The 21,276-nt window shown below is 47.4% G+C and overlaps 2 protein-coding genes across 2 annotated transcripts in view; one reads left to right on the top strand and one right to left on the bottom strand.

Annotated features, from left to right (window-relative positions):
• The window catches only part of LOC119100257 (Golgi-associated PDZ and coiled-coil motif-containing protein), a 36,844-nt gene extending 34,288 nt beyond the window's left edge, over positions 1–2,556 (bottom strand). Inside the window, exon 1 of the mRNA XM_037223365.1 lies at positions 2,394–2,556. The gene's annotated coding sequence lies outside the window, so the exon portion shown is untranslated. The remainder of the gene's footprint in view (positions 1–2,393) is intronic.
• A 340-nt stretch (positions 2,557–2,896) lies between these two features.
• LOC119100976 (ras-related GTP-binding protein C) overlaps positions 2,897–21,276 on the top strand; it is a 39,546-nt gene continuing 21,166 nt past the window's right edge. Inside the window, exons 1-2 of the mRNA XM_037224209.1 lie at positions 2,897–3,023; positions 13,357–13,412. Of these exons, the coding sequence (XP_037080104.1) occupies positions 13,410–13,412 (3 nt within the window). The 5' untranslated portion in view covers positions 2,897–3,023; positions 13,357–13,409. The remainder of the gene's footprint in view (positions 3,024–13,356; positions 13,413–21,276) is intronic.

Genomic DNA, 21,276 nt, shown 5'->3' with positions numbered 1-21,276 from the left:
AACGTCACGTTGGGCTCGCATCAGGCGCGGGCAAGAGCCGCCACGCCAGCCAGCTACAATGCAGCTGGCAAGTGAACATTGTAGCTGCTCCTACTGAGTGGCATTGAATAAAATTGCATTTCACATTTGGTGCATAACAACAGGTGCAATTGGTAGTGTGCACTCCCAAGCTATACTGTCCTATGTGGGCGTGGCTGCACGCCGGCCGTGCGCGCTGGCTGTGTGCAATGCTGAAGAGCAGGGCAAGACATGAGTGCTGACTCAACACCACCAGCAGAGAAGACAAGGGAAGATAAGGCACGTCGTCGTGGCCGCTGCGAGTGCGCACTCGGCGGTCATGAGGAGGAACGATAGGGGGTCCGGCGGGACTGCGCGGACAGCTGGATGTTCCAACACCGCACTCCTCCCCTGCCACACAAGCAGCGTCTGGCGGGACTGCGCGGACAGACTGGGGGCAGCTGGATGTTCCAATGCCGCACTCCTCCCTTGCCACACAAGCAGGGTCTGGCGGGACTGCGCGGACAGACCGGGGACAGCTGGATGTTCCAACGCCGCACTCCTCCCTTGCCACAAGCAAACATTCCCCTGAAGCACCTGGGAAGGGCCTGGCTGCTGAACAACAGATGTAGCAACTGTGTACCAGGCAGCATGTGACAATGGTAGATTGGGCTGCCAGAGAAAGGATGTGCCCCATGCACAGGTGTCATGCTGTGCAGTAACAGCTGCAGCAAGATGGTGTGAACTGGACTCATCACACTGAGACACCTGACTTATGGCCCAGGGAGCAGGCCTGGGCCTGGCTGAGGTCCCAACAGGCAAACAGTCGACCTTGGCACTCTGAGACAGTGGAACAGCACACCTAGATCTCCCAGAAGCTTTTGTCTGTCTACAGACAGTGCCATTGTGCCCATCAAGCAGCCTGATGTACTAGCAGTGTGTGGATGCACTGTGGAGCTGAGGCTACAGGTGTAGAAGCCACCCACAGAGTTCCTTGCCAATAGGATGATGCTGGTACATGCTCACCAGAACAGGACAACCACCTGGTCCACCAAGGCCAGCTAGTCCACACACAACACTGACTAGTTCACATATGCTGGCAGACTAACTAATACTGGCTCCTTCACTAACACCAGCTGGGTCACCATGGCTGGTCAGATTGCCAGTGCTAGCTGGTTCAGCAGTGCTGAGTGGCTCACCAATGTTGGATGGCTTGCCAACCACTATTTAACAAAATGCTACCATGCAAGTAACTTGCCAAACATAATTTTGCTCATATACTTCTGTGCCAGACACTGCCAATGTGAATAATGCACAGCAGAACACACCATGGAGTGTCCAAACTGCTTTAATTTTGACCAGCCCATGACAACAACATATTTTGTGCATCATACTTCACATTCTCCTAGTAGAGAATACTGAGCAGCTACTTGCCAGGTGACTCAGATCATATAAGGTCCTGTTCGGTGCTCATGATAATACCTGCTCCTGCCTAATGCCTCATACTTCTGCCATGTTGCTTGAGCTTTAAAAAAAAAACATCAAATTCCAAGCTGTAATTTCCAGCTCCATCAAGCTTATCAAAACTGGAGAAAGCTGCTTAAAAATATGTGCTGTTAGTACACCTAAGAAGCAAGCATATATGTATTTCATGACCATTTTAAGGCAACTATTTGATCACTGGTGCCATATTGCATTGCTTGGTCACTGATCTACAGTCTCACCCTTACCCTGTAATTGATTATAAGGATCCTACGATGTCTTTAAGATGCAGTTAAACATGTCACTAGTATGTTGCTGTCCACTCATATTATATTTCCAGTTGTGAGTACACATTAGCCAAGAGGGCACCACGTTCCAACTTAACAATGACAATTCATGCCTGACAGCAACATTGTCCAATGTGCGTGAAGGTGCACTGTGCACCCAAGTGCTCCAGGTTTGGTGTTTAACCATGGACACAGTGCATATATTAAAATATTGCTATGGTTATTTAAAGGAGGAATACCACTGTAATGTTTGATAGGGCAGACATGCTTAGAAAATCCAGCACAATTTAGCCAAAACTGAGTTCAGTGCAAATAAAGATAATTTGCATACAATATGCTCCTGGAAAGCCAGGTAAATGCCTTCATTCAGACTGCAAAACAACATTTGCAGCACGGATATCATCAATGGATGTGTAGTCAATCATTTTTGGTCTCCTTCAAGCAGGAGCTATTGAGTTAATGCTAGCTGATTGTGCTCTTTGGAAGTGTTGAGCATAAATGCTTATGGTTGTAATGCGTTTCTCCTAAAAAGAAGGCGACTTCTTCAAAAAGGCCATATTTTTCGTATACTGGCAGTGGATGTGCCTGCTCGGCTTTACGAGTGCTTCCTGATACACGGATACTTACCAGCGGCTTGAAAATGCCACACCACCGCTTACTACTGTGCACACAACAAAAGGCCAACTATCAAGTATCTACCCCTAAAGCCCCGCAATCGGTAATAGCGTGCACCTACACCCCAAACGTGCTTATTTGGGCCGCTCGACGCGAGACACACGCACGCGTGACGTCTTTCAGCACCTATTCTGGATTCCCCAAGTTCGCTGTAAACAACCTTGCGGAGGGACCAAAATACTGTAACGATTCCTCCTACTTGGCTCACATTTAGCGCTAGGTAAATGTGTTTTTTGTCAAGATGTTGCTTAAGATTTGATTGTGATAAATTTATTCATTCAAATGCAGAAAAAACACCATATTGGTTTATTTTCAAGGCGTAATTTAGTCAAAATGCGCTTACAAATACCAATATGGATAAATTTTATTTTGCTGCGTTTTAGCATTTTGTCAGCTGAGCCCTCATCGCAGCTGCGCCAGAATTGCAGGAGTTGAGTCGGGCTTTATGTTCGCGCGGCGCGGCCTTGACGCTCCGTATAGCCTAACAGGGATTAACCGCGTGGTGCACGAGTTCTGCGCGGTGGAGCTACAATTGGACTGGAATTGACCTGCAACCGCCTAAGTTGGAGGTCAACTAAGGAGGTAAAACAGTTTTGATTCTCTCACGCTCATTTTGTGGCTTATAACAACGCATCTGTTATGTGGTTTCCTTAATTTGCAGAACATCAGTTGGAAGCTGTAAGCAAGCAACCGAATGTTGAGGAAAGAATGCAACGTACCGCTGTCTCCCAGGATCGAATTCGTGTCTGAATGCTTTCCAGCTCACAGCCTGAAGACTAGTGGTGATGTCAAATTCTGGTAGGTTGGTCTATTGAAACGTGTGTGTATGGACAGATCACAGAAGTTTTTCAAACCAAGGCAGATTTCATTGAGACAACATTGGGATGAGGTGGTGCAAACACATCCAATTTGGGAAACTTGTCGAAGTGCTGGTGCAAAAAATATTGAATTGAATTAAAGAGTGTTCCACAACATGCAATACTGGTAGGACAACACTAGGACCAAATAATGTTTTGGCAAGGAAGGTTAACAAAATCTCCCTCAAATGACCAGTGACCAGATCTCACAGCAGAGTGAAAGGATCACTCAGCTGGAAAGCAAAGTCAGTGGCTTGGACACATCTCTCAGGGAGCACATGAGACAGGTTCAAGGATCCATGAAGGAACAGGAGGAGGCTGTCATCAGGCAGACAAAGATTATTGAGTATTCCTTTAAGGAGCAGGAGAAACTGAAGAGTGCTTATGCAGACATTGTGAGAGGTTCATGTGACCAGGAAGTTCAGTCAGTTTGTAAAAAAGTGGAGTCTGTTCCTCTGCAGCCAGCCATTAGTATTGGGTCCAGAGCTGCCCAGGAAATCTCGGGAATAAACTCCAATAAACAACAAAAACAGTGACAACTACATTGATAAGGAAAAAAGGAAATGCACTGCAGTTGTTCTTTACCTACCAGAAGAGGCAGGTAGGTTCCAAAGTGACAGAACCCAACAAGATATGGCCAAGTTCTCTGAGATTGTGAGACAAGAATTAAATCTGAAAGTCCATGTAGTCAAAGCCTTCAGGGCTGGAAAGAATCTTTCAGGTAAGAATGGGCTGATGATAGCAACACTTGAAAACAAAGAGACCAGAGCTGAGCTCCTGAAGCTTGCCTAGCACCTGTGGCATAGTAGCAACTGGAGTATGTTGTTCATTTCTCAGGAAAAAACCCCAAAGAGAGGGAGGAGGATAAGAAACTGAGGGATAAACTCTTCAGGAGAACAGAGGTAGGTGAGCTTGACACACTGATCAGGCAGGGTAAAATCATCAAGCAGAGTGCCCCATTGTCACACGTGGCTGATGAACTAAAAGGTACCAGTGTGGCTCACTCTATTGTACAAGCGGCAGCTGCAGCTACCCTGCAAAGGGATGAAACATTAAGAGCTCCAGCAGTCTGCTGAGCTAATGGTCTCGGAGGCACCAGCATGGTTCTTCCGCTTGCCTCTGGACCAAATACAAGCCCAAGTGAGAACTCCAGGGGCACTCAAGCAGGATGCCCCCTTTAGTTTATTGGACCCTGCTGGTGGGGGCATTGCAGGTCACCTCACTCGGGGTCCCAGGGGTTCTAGGGGTTCTGACAGGACTGATAGCATCACAGCTCAGTCACTTGGGAGGGATCCATGGATCAACAAACTCGGGCTCAACCACAATGACTGCATAAGGCTCCTCAGTGCAGGGGTAAGCAAGGTCTGAAAATATTGTACACCAATGCAGACCAGTTCCTTAGTAAAAGGGATGGTTTATGTATGCTTATTTCTGACCATAAGCCAGATATCATGCTATTGACTGAGGCCCTTCCCAAAGCCCAGAAGCTTCCCATTGCACCATCTCTCCTATCAATTTCTGGGTATACCTTGTACACAAACTGAAATCTATCTCAGCCCACCCTTGGATCTAGTGGCAGGAGAGGCATGTGTCTGTGTCCAACTTATTAAACACAGCTGAGCACTCATTTGGGTCAGGTCCTCCGGAGCAAGTGTGGCTGAAGATGGCCTTGAGTGTGAAGGATGCCCTGCTACTTAGCTGCATGTACAGAAGTTCATCAGGCAATATCAAGACAGTGTGGGCCAATTGAAAGACCTTCTTCAGAAAGCATGCAGAGCCCAGTTCTCTCACTTGATGGTTGTAGGCGACTTTAACTTGCCTCAGGATGACCGGGCATCAGCGTGGTTGTCAGCTCCAGAGAGTCACCCAACCCACTCACTGATAGACACCATTCAGGGCTGTTTCTTGTCCCAGCATGTCCAGCAGCCAACACGCCACCGGGTTAGTGAAGCCCCCATTGTTCTGGACGTCATTTTCACAAATGGGGAGGGCATGGTGAGCCAAATCAAATACCTGCCTGGGCTAGGTAACAGCGACCATGTGGTTGTCAGGTACACTTTGCTCTGCTACTGTGGGCTACAAACTCCTCGTGCCAGCCAGCTGACACAAATTACGAGCATCTGGCTGATGCCCTCAGGTCAATGGACTGGTCCCTGATGGAGAGCCTCAGCCCCGAAGATGCTTACAAGTTCTTCAAGGAAAGAATCGCCAGGGCTACCGAGGTTTGCTCCGTCAGGAGAAGGACTAAACCTAAGAAGAGCTTGTACATGAACCCAAGGGCGATGCAACTAAAGAGGACCAAGGAAAGACTATGGCGAACGTACATGCGGATTCAGGATGTTCGGGACCACGCCAGGTTTGTGCGTTGTCGCAGTGACCTTCGGAAGTTGACGAGAAACCTTCGGAAAGAGTATGAGTTGAAGTTAGTAGCAGACCTCAAAAGAAACTTCAAGGCCTTTTGGAGGTACGCCAACTCAAGACTACGCTCAAGATGCAGGGCAGAAAACCTTGACAATGATGGAGTGTTGACCAGCAGTAACGAAGGAAAGGCCAATGTCCTCTGTAAATTCTTCGCCAGTGTTTTCACGGAAGAAGGGACTAGTGTCATGCCTGTGTTGCTGTGCAACTGTACGGGACCGTTTCTGGACAACGTGGACATTTCTTACCAGGCAGTGGCAAAGAAATTGGCTTCTCTGAAGACCTCGAGCGCCTCTATGCCAGACGATGTCCATCCAAGGCTTCTTCGCGAGTCCACCGATGTCCTGGCAGCACCCCTCAGCATGCTTTTCCGGAAATCTTTGGCATGTGGAGGGCTCCCCCTGAAGTGGAAGCTTGGCGAGGTAGTCCCGATCTTCAAGAAGGGTAACCGACAATCCCCAGCAAACTACCGCTCAGTGAGCCTTACTGCCATTCCCTCCAAGATACTTGAAATTTTCGTCCGTGATGCCCTGCTCAATCACTTCTCGGGGTCTGGATTCCTCCATGCAGTCCAGCATGGGTTGCTCCCTAAGCGGTCCTGCATCACCCAGCTGTTAGAGGTCATGGAGGATTGGAGCGCCGCGGTAGAGGATGAAGAGCCGGTGGATGTGGCGTACCTGGACTTCAGCAAAGGCTTTGATTCCGTACCTCAGAACCGTCTGCCCTCCAAGGTTCATGCGCATGGTGTGAGAGGTAATTTGCTATGCTGGATCAGGGCTTTTCTTACCCACCGGATGCAGAGAGTGCGAGTCCAGAGCTCGAAGTCGCACTGGACCGACGTCGTCAGTGGCATCCCGCGAGGATCCGTACTTGGACCAACGCTGCTCATAGTTTTCGTGAACGATCTGCCAGAACAAGTGCGAAGCGTGGTCAAGATGTTTACGGATGACACCAAGGTCGACTGTCGTGTCCCTGACTAACTCACCTCTGCAGGCTGACCTCGACGCCTTGGCCAAGTGGTGAAAGGAGTGACTGCTCCCTTTTAGTACAGCAAAGTGCGAAATAATGCACATTGGGAACTACAACCCGAGGCTGACGTACCTCTTGGAGAGCGCCGAAATCGCGGTCGAGTCCACCGAGAAGGACCTCGGAATCTTCGTGGATTACCGGCTCCAGTTCCACGTGCAAACGGCGGAAACGATGTCCAAGGCCAACCAGATGCTGGCGGTCGTGAGGTGGTCTTTTGCCAACATCGAGGCTCGCACGTTGTCATTGCTCTTTAAGATCTTAGTACGTCCGTACCTAGAGTATGGCAACGTCATCTGGGGCCAACTCGGCAAATGGGACCAGAAGCGGGTGGAACGGGTTCGGCGACGAGCTACCCGGCTTGTCTATGAAGTGAGGCGCCAGCCATACCCTGAGAGGCTCAGACTCCTTCAGTTGCCCTCGCTGTACTATTGTCGTCGTGGGGGAGATATGGTAACAATGTACCAGCAGTTTAACGGAGGTATGACGCTGTCGGAAGAGGAGTTCCTGACAGGGCACAACTCGGAGGTGACGAGAGGACACCAATAGAAGCTCAGAAGACCTCAAGCTAGGACTCTCGTCCGTCGTAACTCATTCAGCACGCGGGTCGTCAACGATTGGAACGCTCTTCCACACCCGGTCGTGTCGTCGACCTCAGTTGAACAGTTCAAGTCTAGGCTTGATACGTGCTGGGCTAACATCATGTATGACGTCCCACACTGAATCTTCCCACAATTTGAGACTGTTTGGTTACCTGACCCGGGGCCTGACGAGACCAGGACCGACAGGCCTAGTGGTCTTTTATAATTCCCGATCACCATAAGGTAAGGTAAGGTAAATGGGACATCAAACTGTTCCATTTGGGACAGGAGTTTGCCTGCCTGCGTATTTTGTTGGCCTGTTCACCATGAGTCACAAATTGGAATGAAAGGTAAATTTGTGCCAGAGGTTCTTCTGGTGTGCCAATTTGGGGCTTGTGTGGCTGCGGCCAATGCTCCTGGAAAAAAAAACATGCCCACTGGGCAGTGGATGTAGCAGTGTTATGCTAAACCTGGGTTCCTTTCATTTTTGAAACATGTCAGCACAGCAGCCATTTGCTGTGATTGTGTCAGGACATGAGGGCAGGCCTAAGATAACAGCATGCTAAACTTTTCAGGGCAGATTTTGCTATTCACCTGAAATTTCATGATTGTATGGTAGTGACCAGGGCTCAGCCTGCAAGATATCCATTGTTGCAGCAGATGCTTACAGGGCATTGGTGCACTGAACTGCATGGCGTGCACCAAGCCCAGGCCAGGTCGAGTTACACCGAATTTACTCATGATTTTTGTGCATATCGATTTTTGTGATATATTTATCTGGAATGATCTCTGCAGCAAGCTCCATCGATATGGAGCTTGGATATATACCTCCAATATCAGCTTTCTGTGCTCAGAAATGCATAGTGGCTTTGTAGAGCTCTGAGCGCTCAGATTTGCAGCATATGTGCACCAAAGTGTTACTGCGATAATGTTACTGCATAGGACATGTACAGTGTAGCACATATATTTTTTTGTAATCTGGGCTAGACTTCATATAACAAATACTATTTAGTGTGGGCTCAGGTCCCCAAACTTAATTTATCAGAAAAGTTCAGGCTTATTAAAAAACCTGGCTGTTGCAAGTCAAGAAAATCAGTTTCATCTCAACCAGCTGACCGATGGAATAGGCCAAAGTTGACTTTGAATAATGGTCAGGCTAAAATGGAATCAACTCCATGATCTGAAGTTAAAATCCTGCTAATGGTACCTTGACTGTGCACCTGTGCACAAGGCAAGGTTGCACTGTTCTGTTCTCAAAACATCCAGGGTGGCCTTGCATTTTGGTGCAGAAATTAGCACCTTGTGAACTCAGCTGTCATGCTGGATATCAGCGGGATATGAAAGATGCCATGTGAGGCTGCTGATATTCCAGGGCCGTGGGTATTGATCTTTGCTGGGTCAAGTGCGAATAGCCACTTGTAGGTTGCCTGGTCACAGGTTCCAGGCTGGCCCGCATTGGATGTTGGCCAGCCATTTGTCCGCCTCTGGGGATGAGTTTAATACTGAACTTGGTGAATCCTTTGACGTTACCCAAGCCCAATACAGTCAGATACATCACTGACATGTGACATGAAAAGGGACAGCGACATAAGAAAAGCAGAGAAGGGTCAGATGCATGACAGCCCTGGAGGATGCCACCCTCAACAGGTTCTGTGTGTGATCTATTCCATGATGCAATCAAGCAATGGCATGAAGGTTATATTTACTGAGTAGAGGGTTATGTTGGCTGTAGCAGTCTTTTCCTTTTCAATATAGCTGCTTTACAAGACACCAGCTTGTGGGGCCAATTAATGGAGAACCCTCAGGCTACCTGTTATGGTAACCTGTTTCAGGCCATGTGGCTTGCACCTCACTGTTTCCTGAGGCAGGTCAACTCCTGTGGAAGGGATGTGGGGATGCAGCCAGCTGGAGTCAGGATATGAGGGGGGGGGGGGGCACATAGTTGACTAAGGGTCCCCTGATCGTGAAAGGCTGCCAAAAGAGTCTCAAAAAGAAATCACCAGATATGGACCCCTGGAATTTGAGGGACTAGTTCTTTTAGTCTGCTCTCTTTTCACCCTTGCAAATGTAAACAGAAGCCAGGATCACCGAATTATGTAAATCTTTGTTTTTTAAGGACAGTTATCTGAACAAACCTCATGTGAAATGACTGCATGCAATAAACTGCTGGCATTATTGATTTCACAATGGCTCAGTGGACATTTTCTTAAACGATGCACTCGAGAAATCTGATGGATTTTTGGGGGCGTTGTACAGAGATATGAAGATTATGTGTGGGGCAACACACATTGCATGTCAAAATGGTGTAGCATTTTGTATTTATATGACCAACCTATGCACAACTGGAGAAAATCAACGTGCGGTCAGAATTGAGCAGTGAAATGGTTACATATGATAATTCTAAACGTGCATGCTGGCGAGTCTAGAAACAAATCCCGCGTGGCGTTGCAGTCTCGGTGGGCTGCGTGGCGTCTGCCCGTGGTTAACATAAGCTGGCGGCCACGGCACCGTGGAAAGCGATGGCGCATCAGAAAAAGTTGCCTTTGAACGCTGCAGTAACACGATACATATGTTTAGAAGAAAGCCTGGGCGTATATTTCAACTGTGAAATTTTTAGATTGATGATTAGAACAAACAAGCATTTACAGCAAACGGGTTCTGGCATCTGATAGTTCAACTGGGCAAGTAGAGGCAATTTTATTGTGTTGCTGTAAAACCACCAAGCTGTTCAGAGAACCTTCAATTTGTACAGGTGAAAGATGGGCGCCAGTGTGATCTTAAACGGTACGAATCAATTTGCAGCGACTTGGAAGCATTGGTTCACCTGCTGTTAGCTGCGGCGGCCAGCTTCGCCCGGTTTGACAGAAGCTGCTGCCTCAGCCATCAGTGTTCTTGGTTCTTAGATGGTGAGCACGGAAGCTCAGTATTCTAAAATGTCACTTGCTTTAATAGTTGATTCTGTAACAAAATATATGTCCTCAGTCAAACATGAGACGGTCTTTTTTAGCCCCCTTTCAACCCACCCTTTGGATCCATAAAGAGATCCCTTACCTTTTCCGGTCAAGGGGTCCCGTAAAATTTGTAAAGAGCACGAAGAAGCACATTGTCTTTCTCGGTCAGTGGCTGAAAGGCGTTCGTTCCTGCGTGGCGTGCCTACCAGCTAGCGTTTTTGCGACACGGGAGAGGTTATCTAGTCACCTGTACGCCCTTAGAGGGATACACCATTCATTGGTTCCCTGCCTCGCGCGGCAGGCTCTCTATACCGGGAATTGACGCCGGATCCAGGTGTTTTTTCGGCGCAGGTGTTTTCACAAAAAGATCCCTTATCGCTGCAGGGGATCCAATAATTGACAAAGTGGCTTCAGTTCGGCTTGATGTGCTTCTGGCTGAAATGGGACTGAGAGCCCATTCGGTACTGGGGCCCCTGGCTGGCACCAGGCCCTTCCATTGTCTTATTGCGGACTCTCTCATTGTACGTTCTTATATCTCCTTTAATTGTCAGAGGATCTGAAGAGCACGGGAGGCCCTCTGGCAGTGGGGGTCCCGCCTGTTCCCAGCATATATTCCACCAGCCGAGTCGGAATTCCCTGCAGAGGAACCCATCTTAACACGAATATGGGGCACCGGTCTTACTCCGGCTTGGGAAATAGGCTCCCAAAGCTCAAACGGACATGAGCCGACTGTTCGATACTGATAGCGCCTGACCGACATGGAGGCTCCATCGACTCAGGGGCCCTCCGATCGGGGTAAAAGGCCCTCTAACCAGCATTTGAGGGCCCGGCACCGCAGGTCGAGCCTCTTAAAAAACAGCCTCCGGCCAGCCCTTCCGCCCTCTCCCCCCCCCCCCCCCCATCAGGCACTCTCGTCACCTGACCGACGCCGGAGGCCGCGTTGGGCATGCCCCTGCCTGGGAAGTGGGCCCCAGGGCTCAGGCTGACCTGAAGCCGACCATTCGGCACTGGTGGTGCCTGGCCGACACAGCGGACCTCATCGACTCATGGACCTCGATCGGCGCAAATGGCCGGTTTTTTTTTGTCTAACTCGAGGCCCCGTCCTCTGATCCCTCGGTCCCTCGCGACCTAGGGGTTGAGGATGGGGGCTCGTATACCCTGTGCCCCCCCCCCCCCCCGCATGCGCCACTGGGTCCATGGCATATTTAAGCTTGGAAGAAATGTACCAAGAAAGGTGCTAGCGTCGTCGTGTTCAAAGCTTTTCTGGGATCCACCCCGGTTCGATGAAACTTCGGTATCCGTGCGGAATCGGAGTCCGCCGACGCCTTGCTCCAATGGCGCACTTTGGAAGCAACGGGAGTCAAGTACGTCGCGTTACCGCGGATGGGAGTTACTGCACTGTCTATTGGGTCACAGTCAGGTCTATTATACCTAAGACCCCTTCAAAATCTGTCCTCGAGATGGCCCGGGAAGTTATCACCCGCGGTAGAAGCAGAGGCCGATTAACAAAAGCCGATCATTTTTGAAGAGGAAGGCTGAAGCCGATGCTGGCACTCTTAATCGCATCTGGTTCGGTGACGAAGCCCTCTTGCACCTGAAATAGACAGTTAACAACCAAACTACTGGGTTTGGGTCTCGGACGTGCCAGACGCTGCTGAAAAGCCTGCTGCAGAGCCCAATGGTGACCGAATGGCGCAATATGGGCTCGAGCGGTGGGTGCACCACCGGCTGCACTGGGTCTTTGTCAATGTGTACACGGCTCCACGGCCACGTTCAACAAAGAGAGGCATGTTGACACCCTGAGACGCTTTTGGAGGTAGCTGGGATAAAACTTCTAGAGTGGAAAGGATAGTATCGTGTTTCATCATGATGGAGCGACTCCACGTCGAAGACGGCCGTAACCTGACGGGAGGTCCACCTTGAAGAGTGCGTCATCACCCCAAAGATGGCAATGCTTGGCCTGCTCACTTGTTGGCTCTGACCCCAAGATGTTGATGGGGTTTCCAAAATATCAGGTCTGCGCGAAGAGCCCTTAGCGCTTCGGTAACCCTCAGAGCCTCGGTGACCTCGGTGACCTGGGGTTGTCAGCCGAGTGGCGTGCAAGATCACGCTTGAAACGTGCGCAAGGGTTATCAGGGAAGTGGCAAGGTGCGTATACTCATGTTTCCTTTAAAAAGGGGATCACCTGAAGCACATGTATTAAAGTAAATTATGAGTGACAATCAAGTACAAATGGTGCACAACACGTATTTTCCTTGTGTGAAAATGTCTTACATCGATATATTTTCCAATCTGGCGGATGATTTTTGTGTTACTGACAAGTGAAATACACAGATTTTCCCCTTCGAACCTGTGCTTGAATGATCGACATCTTGTCATGAGTTTGCACATGTGCGGCTCAACTTATCAATTGTTATCAACTTATTGTTATCAATTGTTGTTATCAACTTGTTGTTATCAAATGTTGTTATCAGTTGTTGTTATCAACTTCTGGGGCACATGCCACATTGCTGCCATTGCTGCCTGTTCTGAACAGCACCATGAGCACTCGTGGACTGGCCATCATATCAGCCCGTGATGTTTCGCTTCAATGCGCAATAAGTGCACCCACGTCACTTCATCCAAAATTGATAGAGCTGGTGGCTTCGGATAACTTGTAAAGTAATGCCAAAATCTGGCAAATCATACGCCAGACCCAGGTCTACAGATGGAAACGGGATGTAGTGTTGTTTGTATGTGTTTTAAGCCACTAGTGCTATTTCAGCTGCTCATTGCCAGCATACGCAGGCTAATTACGGCCTATGAGTACTATAAAATACAGTTCATTCATTGGGTGGGGTTCACCAGCATCCGATCAAGCAAGTTGTAGTATGTGTCAGTGTACTTACCTTGATGTGCTTGTAAAGCATGTTGATGTTATTCGGGTGCATGCTTTTGCAATCTGCGAAACAAGTGGTTCAACTGATCATTTTTAAAGATCGTTTGAAGAAAGGAAGCGTAAGTCGAAGTGACGTTAAAAATTGGAATGTGATGTATCTTTTACTTTGATCGAAAAGGATTGACCAGATGATTCATATTGCAGGATTTCTAGGATATCAACAATTGTGAGCTGATCAGGGAACCCGGGCGCTCAGCATGGTGAGTACTGTGCATGGCTATCAAATGGCATGTCATAGTCTTATATCTCACTTTCACTCATAAACGTTTGGCGGAGATTATATTTGGCGTCAGTCTATCTAGGGTGTGGCTGTTTGCTTCACTTGTTATTTTGTTTTATTTTGCCAGCGTAAAATCATCGGGATTGTGTTAGATAGCACATAAGCTGACAAACTAAGATTCACACACGTTCTAGATTCACACATTCACATTTAGATTTGATCATTTTATTTATAATAATTATAATTATATCATAACACAATCCAGATTTATAATTCAATTCATTATATGTATATATACATATATACATATATATATATATATATATATATATATATATATGTAATTTAATTCACACATAATTCAATCATTTAATCATTTAGTCAAATTAGATTCGAAGATCACACATTAAGATTCGCACACAACTATGTGGCAGCAACATTTGTGAGGATAACCGCGTTCGTGTTTCAGCAGAGCTACAGAAAAAATTCAAAGGCGCTCACTTTGTCGACGAGAGTGAGTGTGAATTTTCTCATCATTAACACCAAAGTTTGGAATGAACGTGCACGCCTCATTACGGGAAAATGTAACATGCGCGGTTTTTACCTTTACAAGGCAACGCATTTGCTTGTCGTCGCTTCTCGGCCCAAAGACGTCCATGCTAACCAAATCCATCCAAGACATTTCGCTGCCATTGTTCAACTTGTCACTTCTCCCGGGTCAAGGGACGTTAGTATGTCGTCATTCTCTATTGTCTGGTGCCGGTGGCAACGCAGGTGGGTTTCAGCCAGGTGGTGGCCCACGTGTCGGACATTATCACCAGCGCAAGCTGCCGAAAACGGTACCATGTATGCCAACATTAGCTGTGGTTGTAGTTTTCTATCGCATGCTACGACCATGCATTACTGCGATGTTAATGTGTTAGGCCAGCTGGCAATGAATCATCCAAAGTCATGTGACCAGACGTCATTTAGAGCCAAAAGGCATTCTTGAATTGATACCCCCGATGGAGAGTATTTGCAACATTAAAAAGGTCTGAATAAAAAACGTATGGTCTACTGCCATTCCCTTTCTTGTTATTTGGAGATGGTTGGCCGAAGACGTGGGTTAGCGCTTTCTAGTGCCTTCGCTTTTTTGTAGACTTGCCTTTTAAACCAAAGTGTTATGCGTGTTTTAAGCTTTGGATTACAGAGCTGCACTTGCAAATGACATATGCAGTGGCATGTGCGCCAGCAGATTCATTGGGCATGGTTTTTGTGACTTGCAAAGATGGCACAACCCATTATGGGAGAGGCCACTACATAATGAAGGTAACGTGCATTTTTGCCGCACGTAGTTTAAAAGTACTTCGGTCAAACTTCACGCAAACGCGCTTCAGCTGTCAGTTTCGAATCTGGAAGGATCCGGCGAAAATTATAAAACAAGTCGTGAATCCCAATGGGTCCTTAGATGAAATTGTAAAGTCCGTCAAAATCCGTCGAAATGGGTCCTTAACGCGTACTTGGGCTACACAATAAGCAAATTATTTCCACATATCTGAGAGCTCATTCTGTGCTGCCCGAAATTATAGGGGAGGGGGAGAGAGGGATAGTTTTGCCCCATCTCAAAAGACTGGGGCGGTTTGCCTCCCCCCCCCCCCCCTCCCTCCCCGGTTACGCCGGCACCAATTGGCTTGTGGATTGGGGATAAACCAAGCGGATGTCAACAAAATACCAGGACGGACGTCGTAGCTAAGGAAAGAGAAAAAGGCTCCCAATTATGATATAGGCCCACGGTACGTAATATCTTTTTTTTAGAAAAGGCGCTTGTATTCTTAAATTAGCACAGTGATCAGGATGACACAACCGCGAGGAAGCAGAAGTGTATCAAAAATAGTGACCGGGAATCCGTCAAAAGTTGCGACGCTGAAGTCAGTCGGTCGGAGCTGTGACCGACACACGACTTCTGGGGTCTACTGAAACAGGTGTGCATGGGGGCCGGTTAGTACAGAATGACCGGGAACTGCACCGCTCGCTTCCAGAGGATGATCCCAGGATTTGACGAGGAAGTTCCGCGAAAGATAATGCTGAAGTTTCTCAGCGTTTGCGCTGGGCCTATTTTTCCTTTGACCTTTTCGACTTGTCTGTGAGTCATTTGACACATGCTTCCATGTATTATTTCCTGACGCTTGAGTGTGATGGCAGCTGGAGATTTGTATGACAGCACTTATTTGCAGTTCTTAAATCTCCCGTGAGGTGACCACACGGGCTGGAAGTGCCCGGTGGGCGAAATATCGTTGTATGCTCGCGTTTTGGCCCTTTCTCGTGCTGTTCTTGCATGTTTGTTCGCGAATGAAAATTTTTTACTGGTTTTCACATATTTACTGATAGTGCTATTCTTAAGTTATTCAACTACAAGCCTTATTTCCGTAATAGCTGGGAAGAAGTCATAACTTCTCGGATTACGTCGCACAAAACGTAGCTCGTGTTTCAACACTCAAGCTTCTTATTCTCCTCCCTTGTCTTATGTTAAATTTTCGCGACGCCCCGCTAATCCGGGGCAGGTTGCATCAGCCAGCTGCAAGTGGGCCGTGAGGCTCTCTGAGGAGGGAAGCCCCGGCCCGACGCCCAGCGCTCACCCGGAGAGGTACCTGCATAGGTCACAGTTCGGTGGACCCCCTGGCGCATGTAGTCCTGCTCCACTCCAGTGTTAACCATTTTCCCTTATCCGGCGGTCATGAAATCATCATTTCTGGTCGAAAGGGATCTAATTCAAACATCCAAACAAGTAATCGTGTTAGAAGCCCGACGTTCATTTCCTCTTTCTAGCTTCATCCTGCATCCTCGCGACGCCCCGCTTGTCCGGGGCAAGCTGCATGCGTCAGCTACGAGTCGTAGGGAGATTCAAGAGTCCCCTCCCCACGAGGTCGGGGAGGAGGACCCCGGCCGGGTGTCTAGCGTGCGCCCTGCAGAGGGGCCCCTGCACGGGCTAAGGCTCGGGGGCTGGCCCTCCAGGCACATGTAGTCCTGCCTCACCGTTATCCATTTCCCTTTATCCCACAGCCCTGAAACGAATTTTCTGGTCGAAAGGGAAAGGAAATTATCTTTTCTGGTCGAATGCAAACAAACAACAGCCAATCATGTTAGAACCTTGCATACATACTGTCACTTGCCTCTCAACATTGGTGGAGGACTAATTGACGGCCGTTACTTTTGAAAATCATGCTCACGAACGCCAAATATGAACGCCAGAAAAATCAAACTTTTGTTGACCTTGAATGCCACGTGATCAGCGAAATGACAAGATTTGAATGACCTTGTTTTAACGTCTTGCGTGCCTGGGTAGCCTGGAAATCGTCTACACATTTTCGTGGGCGTACGGCTCAGGAACTAGGGGGTGATAGGTCTAAAGGACAGGGCTGTGAACTGCACCGAATGATCTTCAAGATGGCTAGTTCAGTTTAAAACCCAGGAACACTACACTCCAGTTCAGAACACTACATTCCCCTTAGGAACACTTAACTCCGTTTAAGAACACCACTCCCCTTAAGAACACTACCCTTCCTCTAAGAACACTTCTCCCTTTAAGAACACTATATTTAAGTGGTATGTTTGCGGGCCTAACGGGCACACAGTCATTGTCTCGAAGTGCAGCTGATCGTGGCAATGATATGCTGTGTAAGCATGCAACATGCAACATCTGAGTGTTGTCCCACTAGCCGCCTTTATCACGTGAGCTCGGCCGACACTCGTCCGTGCGGTCTCACCTTATCAGGGCAGCCCCGGGTGCCAGAGTCACTGCGGACGCCGATGTCATCACGAAGCTGCTCGGGCCGCACTTACCAAACCGTGCCAAGAGATACGCAGGTCATCGGGAATCGGTCGGTCGCGCTGCCATTGAGGCGACTGCATTGACATTTTGGTCGCAAGCATGGTTAACATAGCTGCCACGGCTGGTGTCTGTTTTAGCTGTTTGACTTTTGTTCATATCATTTCATTGTATACTTCCTGTGTGTGCGTTTTCATACTGTACCTGTATGGCCTGAAACCGTAGTAGCCACCATGCGGATGGTGTCCAACATGCTGATACAGATACTGAATCATCAATATTAGATATTTCTCAACAGGTTCCCAAATAGAAATTCGAATAAAGAACTCCAATAGAAAAAGTTGAGCGAAAAAGGCGAATGGGAAAAAAATTCGAGGGACGAAAAGTCACAGGAATAAACGTCGACAGGGATAATAGTTGAATAGGAGAAAAGTCAAAGGACAGCATGTCGATAGGTATAAGAGTAAAAGCGGAATAATTCGAAAGATGGAATATCGACATGGGCAAAGGTCAACTCTGATTTGTAAAAAAACACCAGAAGTTAAAATGGTTTAAAACGGAGAAGTGATCATGTCAATTAGGAACAGTTGTGATTGGAAAAGTCACCATTTATGGCACGTGAAGCAGTCAGGGTGTGAAAAGTCATGATTTTGTCGTCGGTGGAAAACAGGATTGGCGCCCGGTATGGGAGGTGGATAAAGCTGTGGCCATGACGTGAGACAGATGGGACTGTATGGGACGGGACGGAAGCGGGCGGGACCGTGCGGGACCAGATCACGCCAGAATGGATCGGCCGAGAACAGACGAGATGGGACCTGATTAAATGGTGCCAGACTAAACCATGTGATACCGGATAGGATGGGACCAGACCACGCCAGAATGGATCGGCCGAGAACGGACGAGATGGCACCTAATTGAATGGTACCGGATGAGACCATGTGGTACCGGATGGGATGGGACCAGATACGGAACCTTTCAACCCGCTTATATCTGACCATTAAGAATTGACAGAGTTTTGGCTGGGTTATGGGTCACTTGCCGCGGTTGTGCGGGTCAACAATTTAAGGAAGCAAAATATTGTATTTTTTGTTGTTTCTTACGTTTTAAAATCATCCAAAAACCAGGGTGACCTGTCAAACGCAAAACAATTTTGAAAGAATTTTTTCGGATTGACAGTAAAAGCAGCGGTGACAGAGAATCCATGGTAGGCCTGACACATCAGTAAACCAGTTTGCACATATTAAACAGCTTTGTGTAAGCATCGTACTGAAAAAAACTCAAGTCGAGCCACCGAAATTTTCACAACGTTCCCTCATTTCATCGAGCAGCTATGAGGTGGGTCCGTAAGTTGAATGTTTGACATTTGAAGATATTGAGGCAAGCATCAAATAAATAAGACCGTAGTATTAGCGCTATTCCTCGGAAAAACCAGGAGAATGGAGATAAAGTTATGTTGATATTTCGGCAACATGCGTTTATCGAAACAATAGCAGAAGAAAATGGCGTATGGAATGGCAGGATTTGAATGATGTTAATGTGACATGAATGCCAAGGTGACTGAAACCTACGAACGCCATGCACATGCACTCTTGGTAATGCACTGTCCAACTTATAAGCATCAAAGATGATAAAGCAAGCTTACTTATAACTATTGTATACTTTTTAAGTTGTAAAGACTGCTCCAGACAGCACAATTCTCGGTTAAGTAAATATACTGTTTAATGCGTCATGGTTTGATTACGTCATCGCACCTTGCACAATAGTGATTGGGAGCCAATTGACAGCCGTTGTGTCTGGAAATCGCGCTCACGAACGCTAGGTACCAACGCCTCGACAATTGTATTTTTCTGGACGTTTATAGAATTTGAATGACGTTATCATAGCGTCATGAATGCCAAGGTGACTTTGAAATGCTCTCGCCGATATGCCTTTCCTCATTTTCGCGGTCATTTAGCTCAGAAACTTGATGGGCTTAAGTCTGACTAGGGGCAGGATTATGCACAACAGCAAAAGGTCTTCAAGATTGCTATTTCAGTTCAAAACCCTGTATAAACATGTAAACTTCTTTTAAAATCAAAACACCTCTAGTTTCTGAGCTACAGGCTCGCAAAAATAGGAAGGGTATTTCTGGTAGAGTATTTCAAAGTTATCTGTATTCACGACGTCATAAACGACATGCAAATCTGCCATCTTATAAGCCATGCGGCGACCGAGGCCGAGAAAAATGCAATGGTCGAGTCGCTCATATCTGGCGTTCCTGAGCGCGATTCCACGGTATAACGGCCATCAATTGGCTCTCAATCAATTTTGCGTTAGATGCGAAGACGTAGTCAGACAATGTCGTATTGAGGAGCATATTTACTAAAAAAAGAAATTACGTTGTGTAGAGCTATCGTTTCCGCTTAAAAGTATACCAGTAGTTATAGGTGAGCTTTTTTCGTCATATCTGATGCATGGTTCATTGTCTTCAAACATGGGCCATTCTCTTTAACAGGAATCGTCAGAAGGATAGGTATTCTCCCCGAATTTCCAACTACTCCTGTTTTGTTGGATGTGGCTAAAGAATGGTGGTTCTCCCATAGCCCTGGCCAGAGTTCAGCCTGGTTCCAAACTGGGGCTACTGGTTCTCACTGGCTCTTTCAACAGAACAAAGCCCTGAATTCTGCCTCCCACTGGTTATGTAAACAAAACAAACCCTGGATGCTGGTTTCTGCTAGTTCTTTCAACACACCAAGGTGTTGGTTCTCACTGGTTCTTTTGACAAAACAAAACCATGAATCCTGGTTCCCATTGTTTTTTTTCGACAAAGTCGAACCCTGGATCCTTGTTCCTTCCGATTTTTAGGAGACCAGGGACCTGGTTCCTCCTTTTCATTAGTTCTTTCGAAGGCACAGGGCCTTGAACACTGGCTGATATTGTTTAAGAATTGTGGGACCTTGATTCATCGCGCTCGCCCGCAAAGGCGGCCAACATATTTTTGCTTTCGCATTTATTAAAAGCCACGCATCACGGGCAAGTTCAAAAGTCAGCATGCCCAGATGTCACCAACGCAATTAACAAAGCCTAACTGCTTGTTACAGGTAATTTGGTTATAGCTTAGAAGTGATTGCCTGGCAGCTGAAACTCACACTCACCCACACAGCAGCTGAAACTCACCCATACATTATCGGCTCTCACTCCACGTAAGAGCCACACACCGCAGGCAAGTGAAACAATCAGCATGCCCTGATAGCGCCACTGCAACTAATTAGACATGTGCCTGGCTCCCAATATTTTCTTCCTCTTCTCGGGAACCAGTTCCTGGTTCCAGAACCAGGGAAAACTCTGGAACCAGTCTGGTATTAGGCTGGCGGATCCCACAGGAATCAGAATCGAGCCTCATAGTTCCAATCTAGCCGAACCAAGATCCAGGCCCATATTAAGTCGAAAGAGCCAGCAAGAATCAACGTCCAGTCTGTGATCGGTGGTGACAGGGCTAAGGTGACAATGTAAAACTACACTCATGGTGTTCTTAAAAGCCCATGCCAGTAAATGAAAGCGATGTACACTCACCATTTCAGAAAGCCTTCCAAATTTTAATTATTTGATCCAACTTTGCCACAAAGATATCTCACAAACAGCTGCCACACTTTGCAGAACGTAACATTGGGAATCTAGTTATAAGAAATCAACCATTTCAGTATTCTGCATGTATGGATCCTTGTAAAGATGGCTCAAACATCCAATTTTGTCACTTGCGACACAAGTGTTCCTCCAAAGCTGGCTATTGACTAGGCATGCCATGACTGGCATGGCATAGCTTCAATTTTTGCGAATATGGCTCAAACGTCCACTTTTGTCACAAGCTTTCCTCCAAGGCTGGTTACTGGAATGCGTGCGGACATGGAAAATCCAAACAAACAGTACATTCACGATTTTCAGTGAAATCAACGTCCAATGTTATCCGCTGTCAGTTCAGCAAACTTATGTGGTTAAATTGCGCACAGACAGCTGATACCTGCCCGGAAATCGATGACATGGCTGCAGATATCAGTACTCC

The sequence above is a fragment of the Pollicipes pollicipes genome, unplaced genomic scaffold (genome assembly GCF_011947565.3).
Source record: "Pollicipes pollicipes isolate AB1234 unplaced genomic scaffold, Ppol_2.1 Scaffold_4881;HRSCAF=5763_pilon_pilon_pilon, whole genome shotgun sequence".
NCBI classification, from domain to species: Eukaryota; Metazoa; Arthropoda; class Thecostraca; order Pollicipedomorpha; family Pollicipedidae; genus Pollicipes; species Pollicipes pollicipes.
The sequence above is the reverse complement of the archived record's forward strand: the minus strand, read 5'-3'. Positions and strand labels throughout refer to the sequence as shown.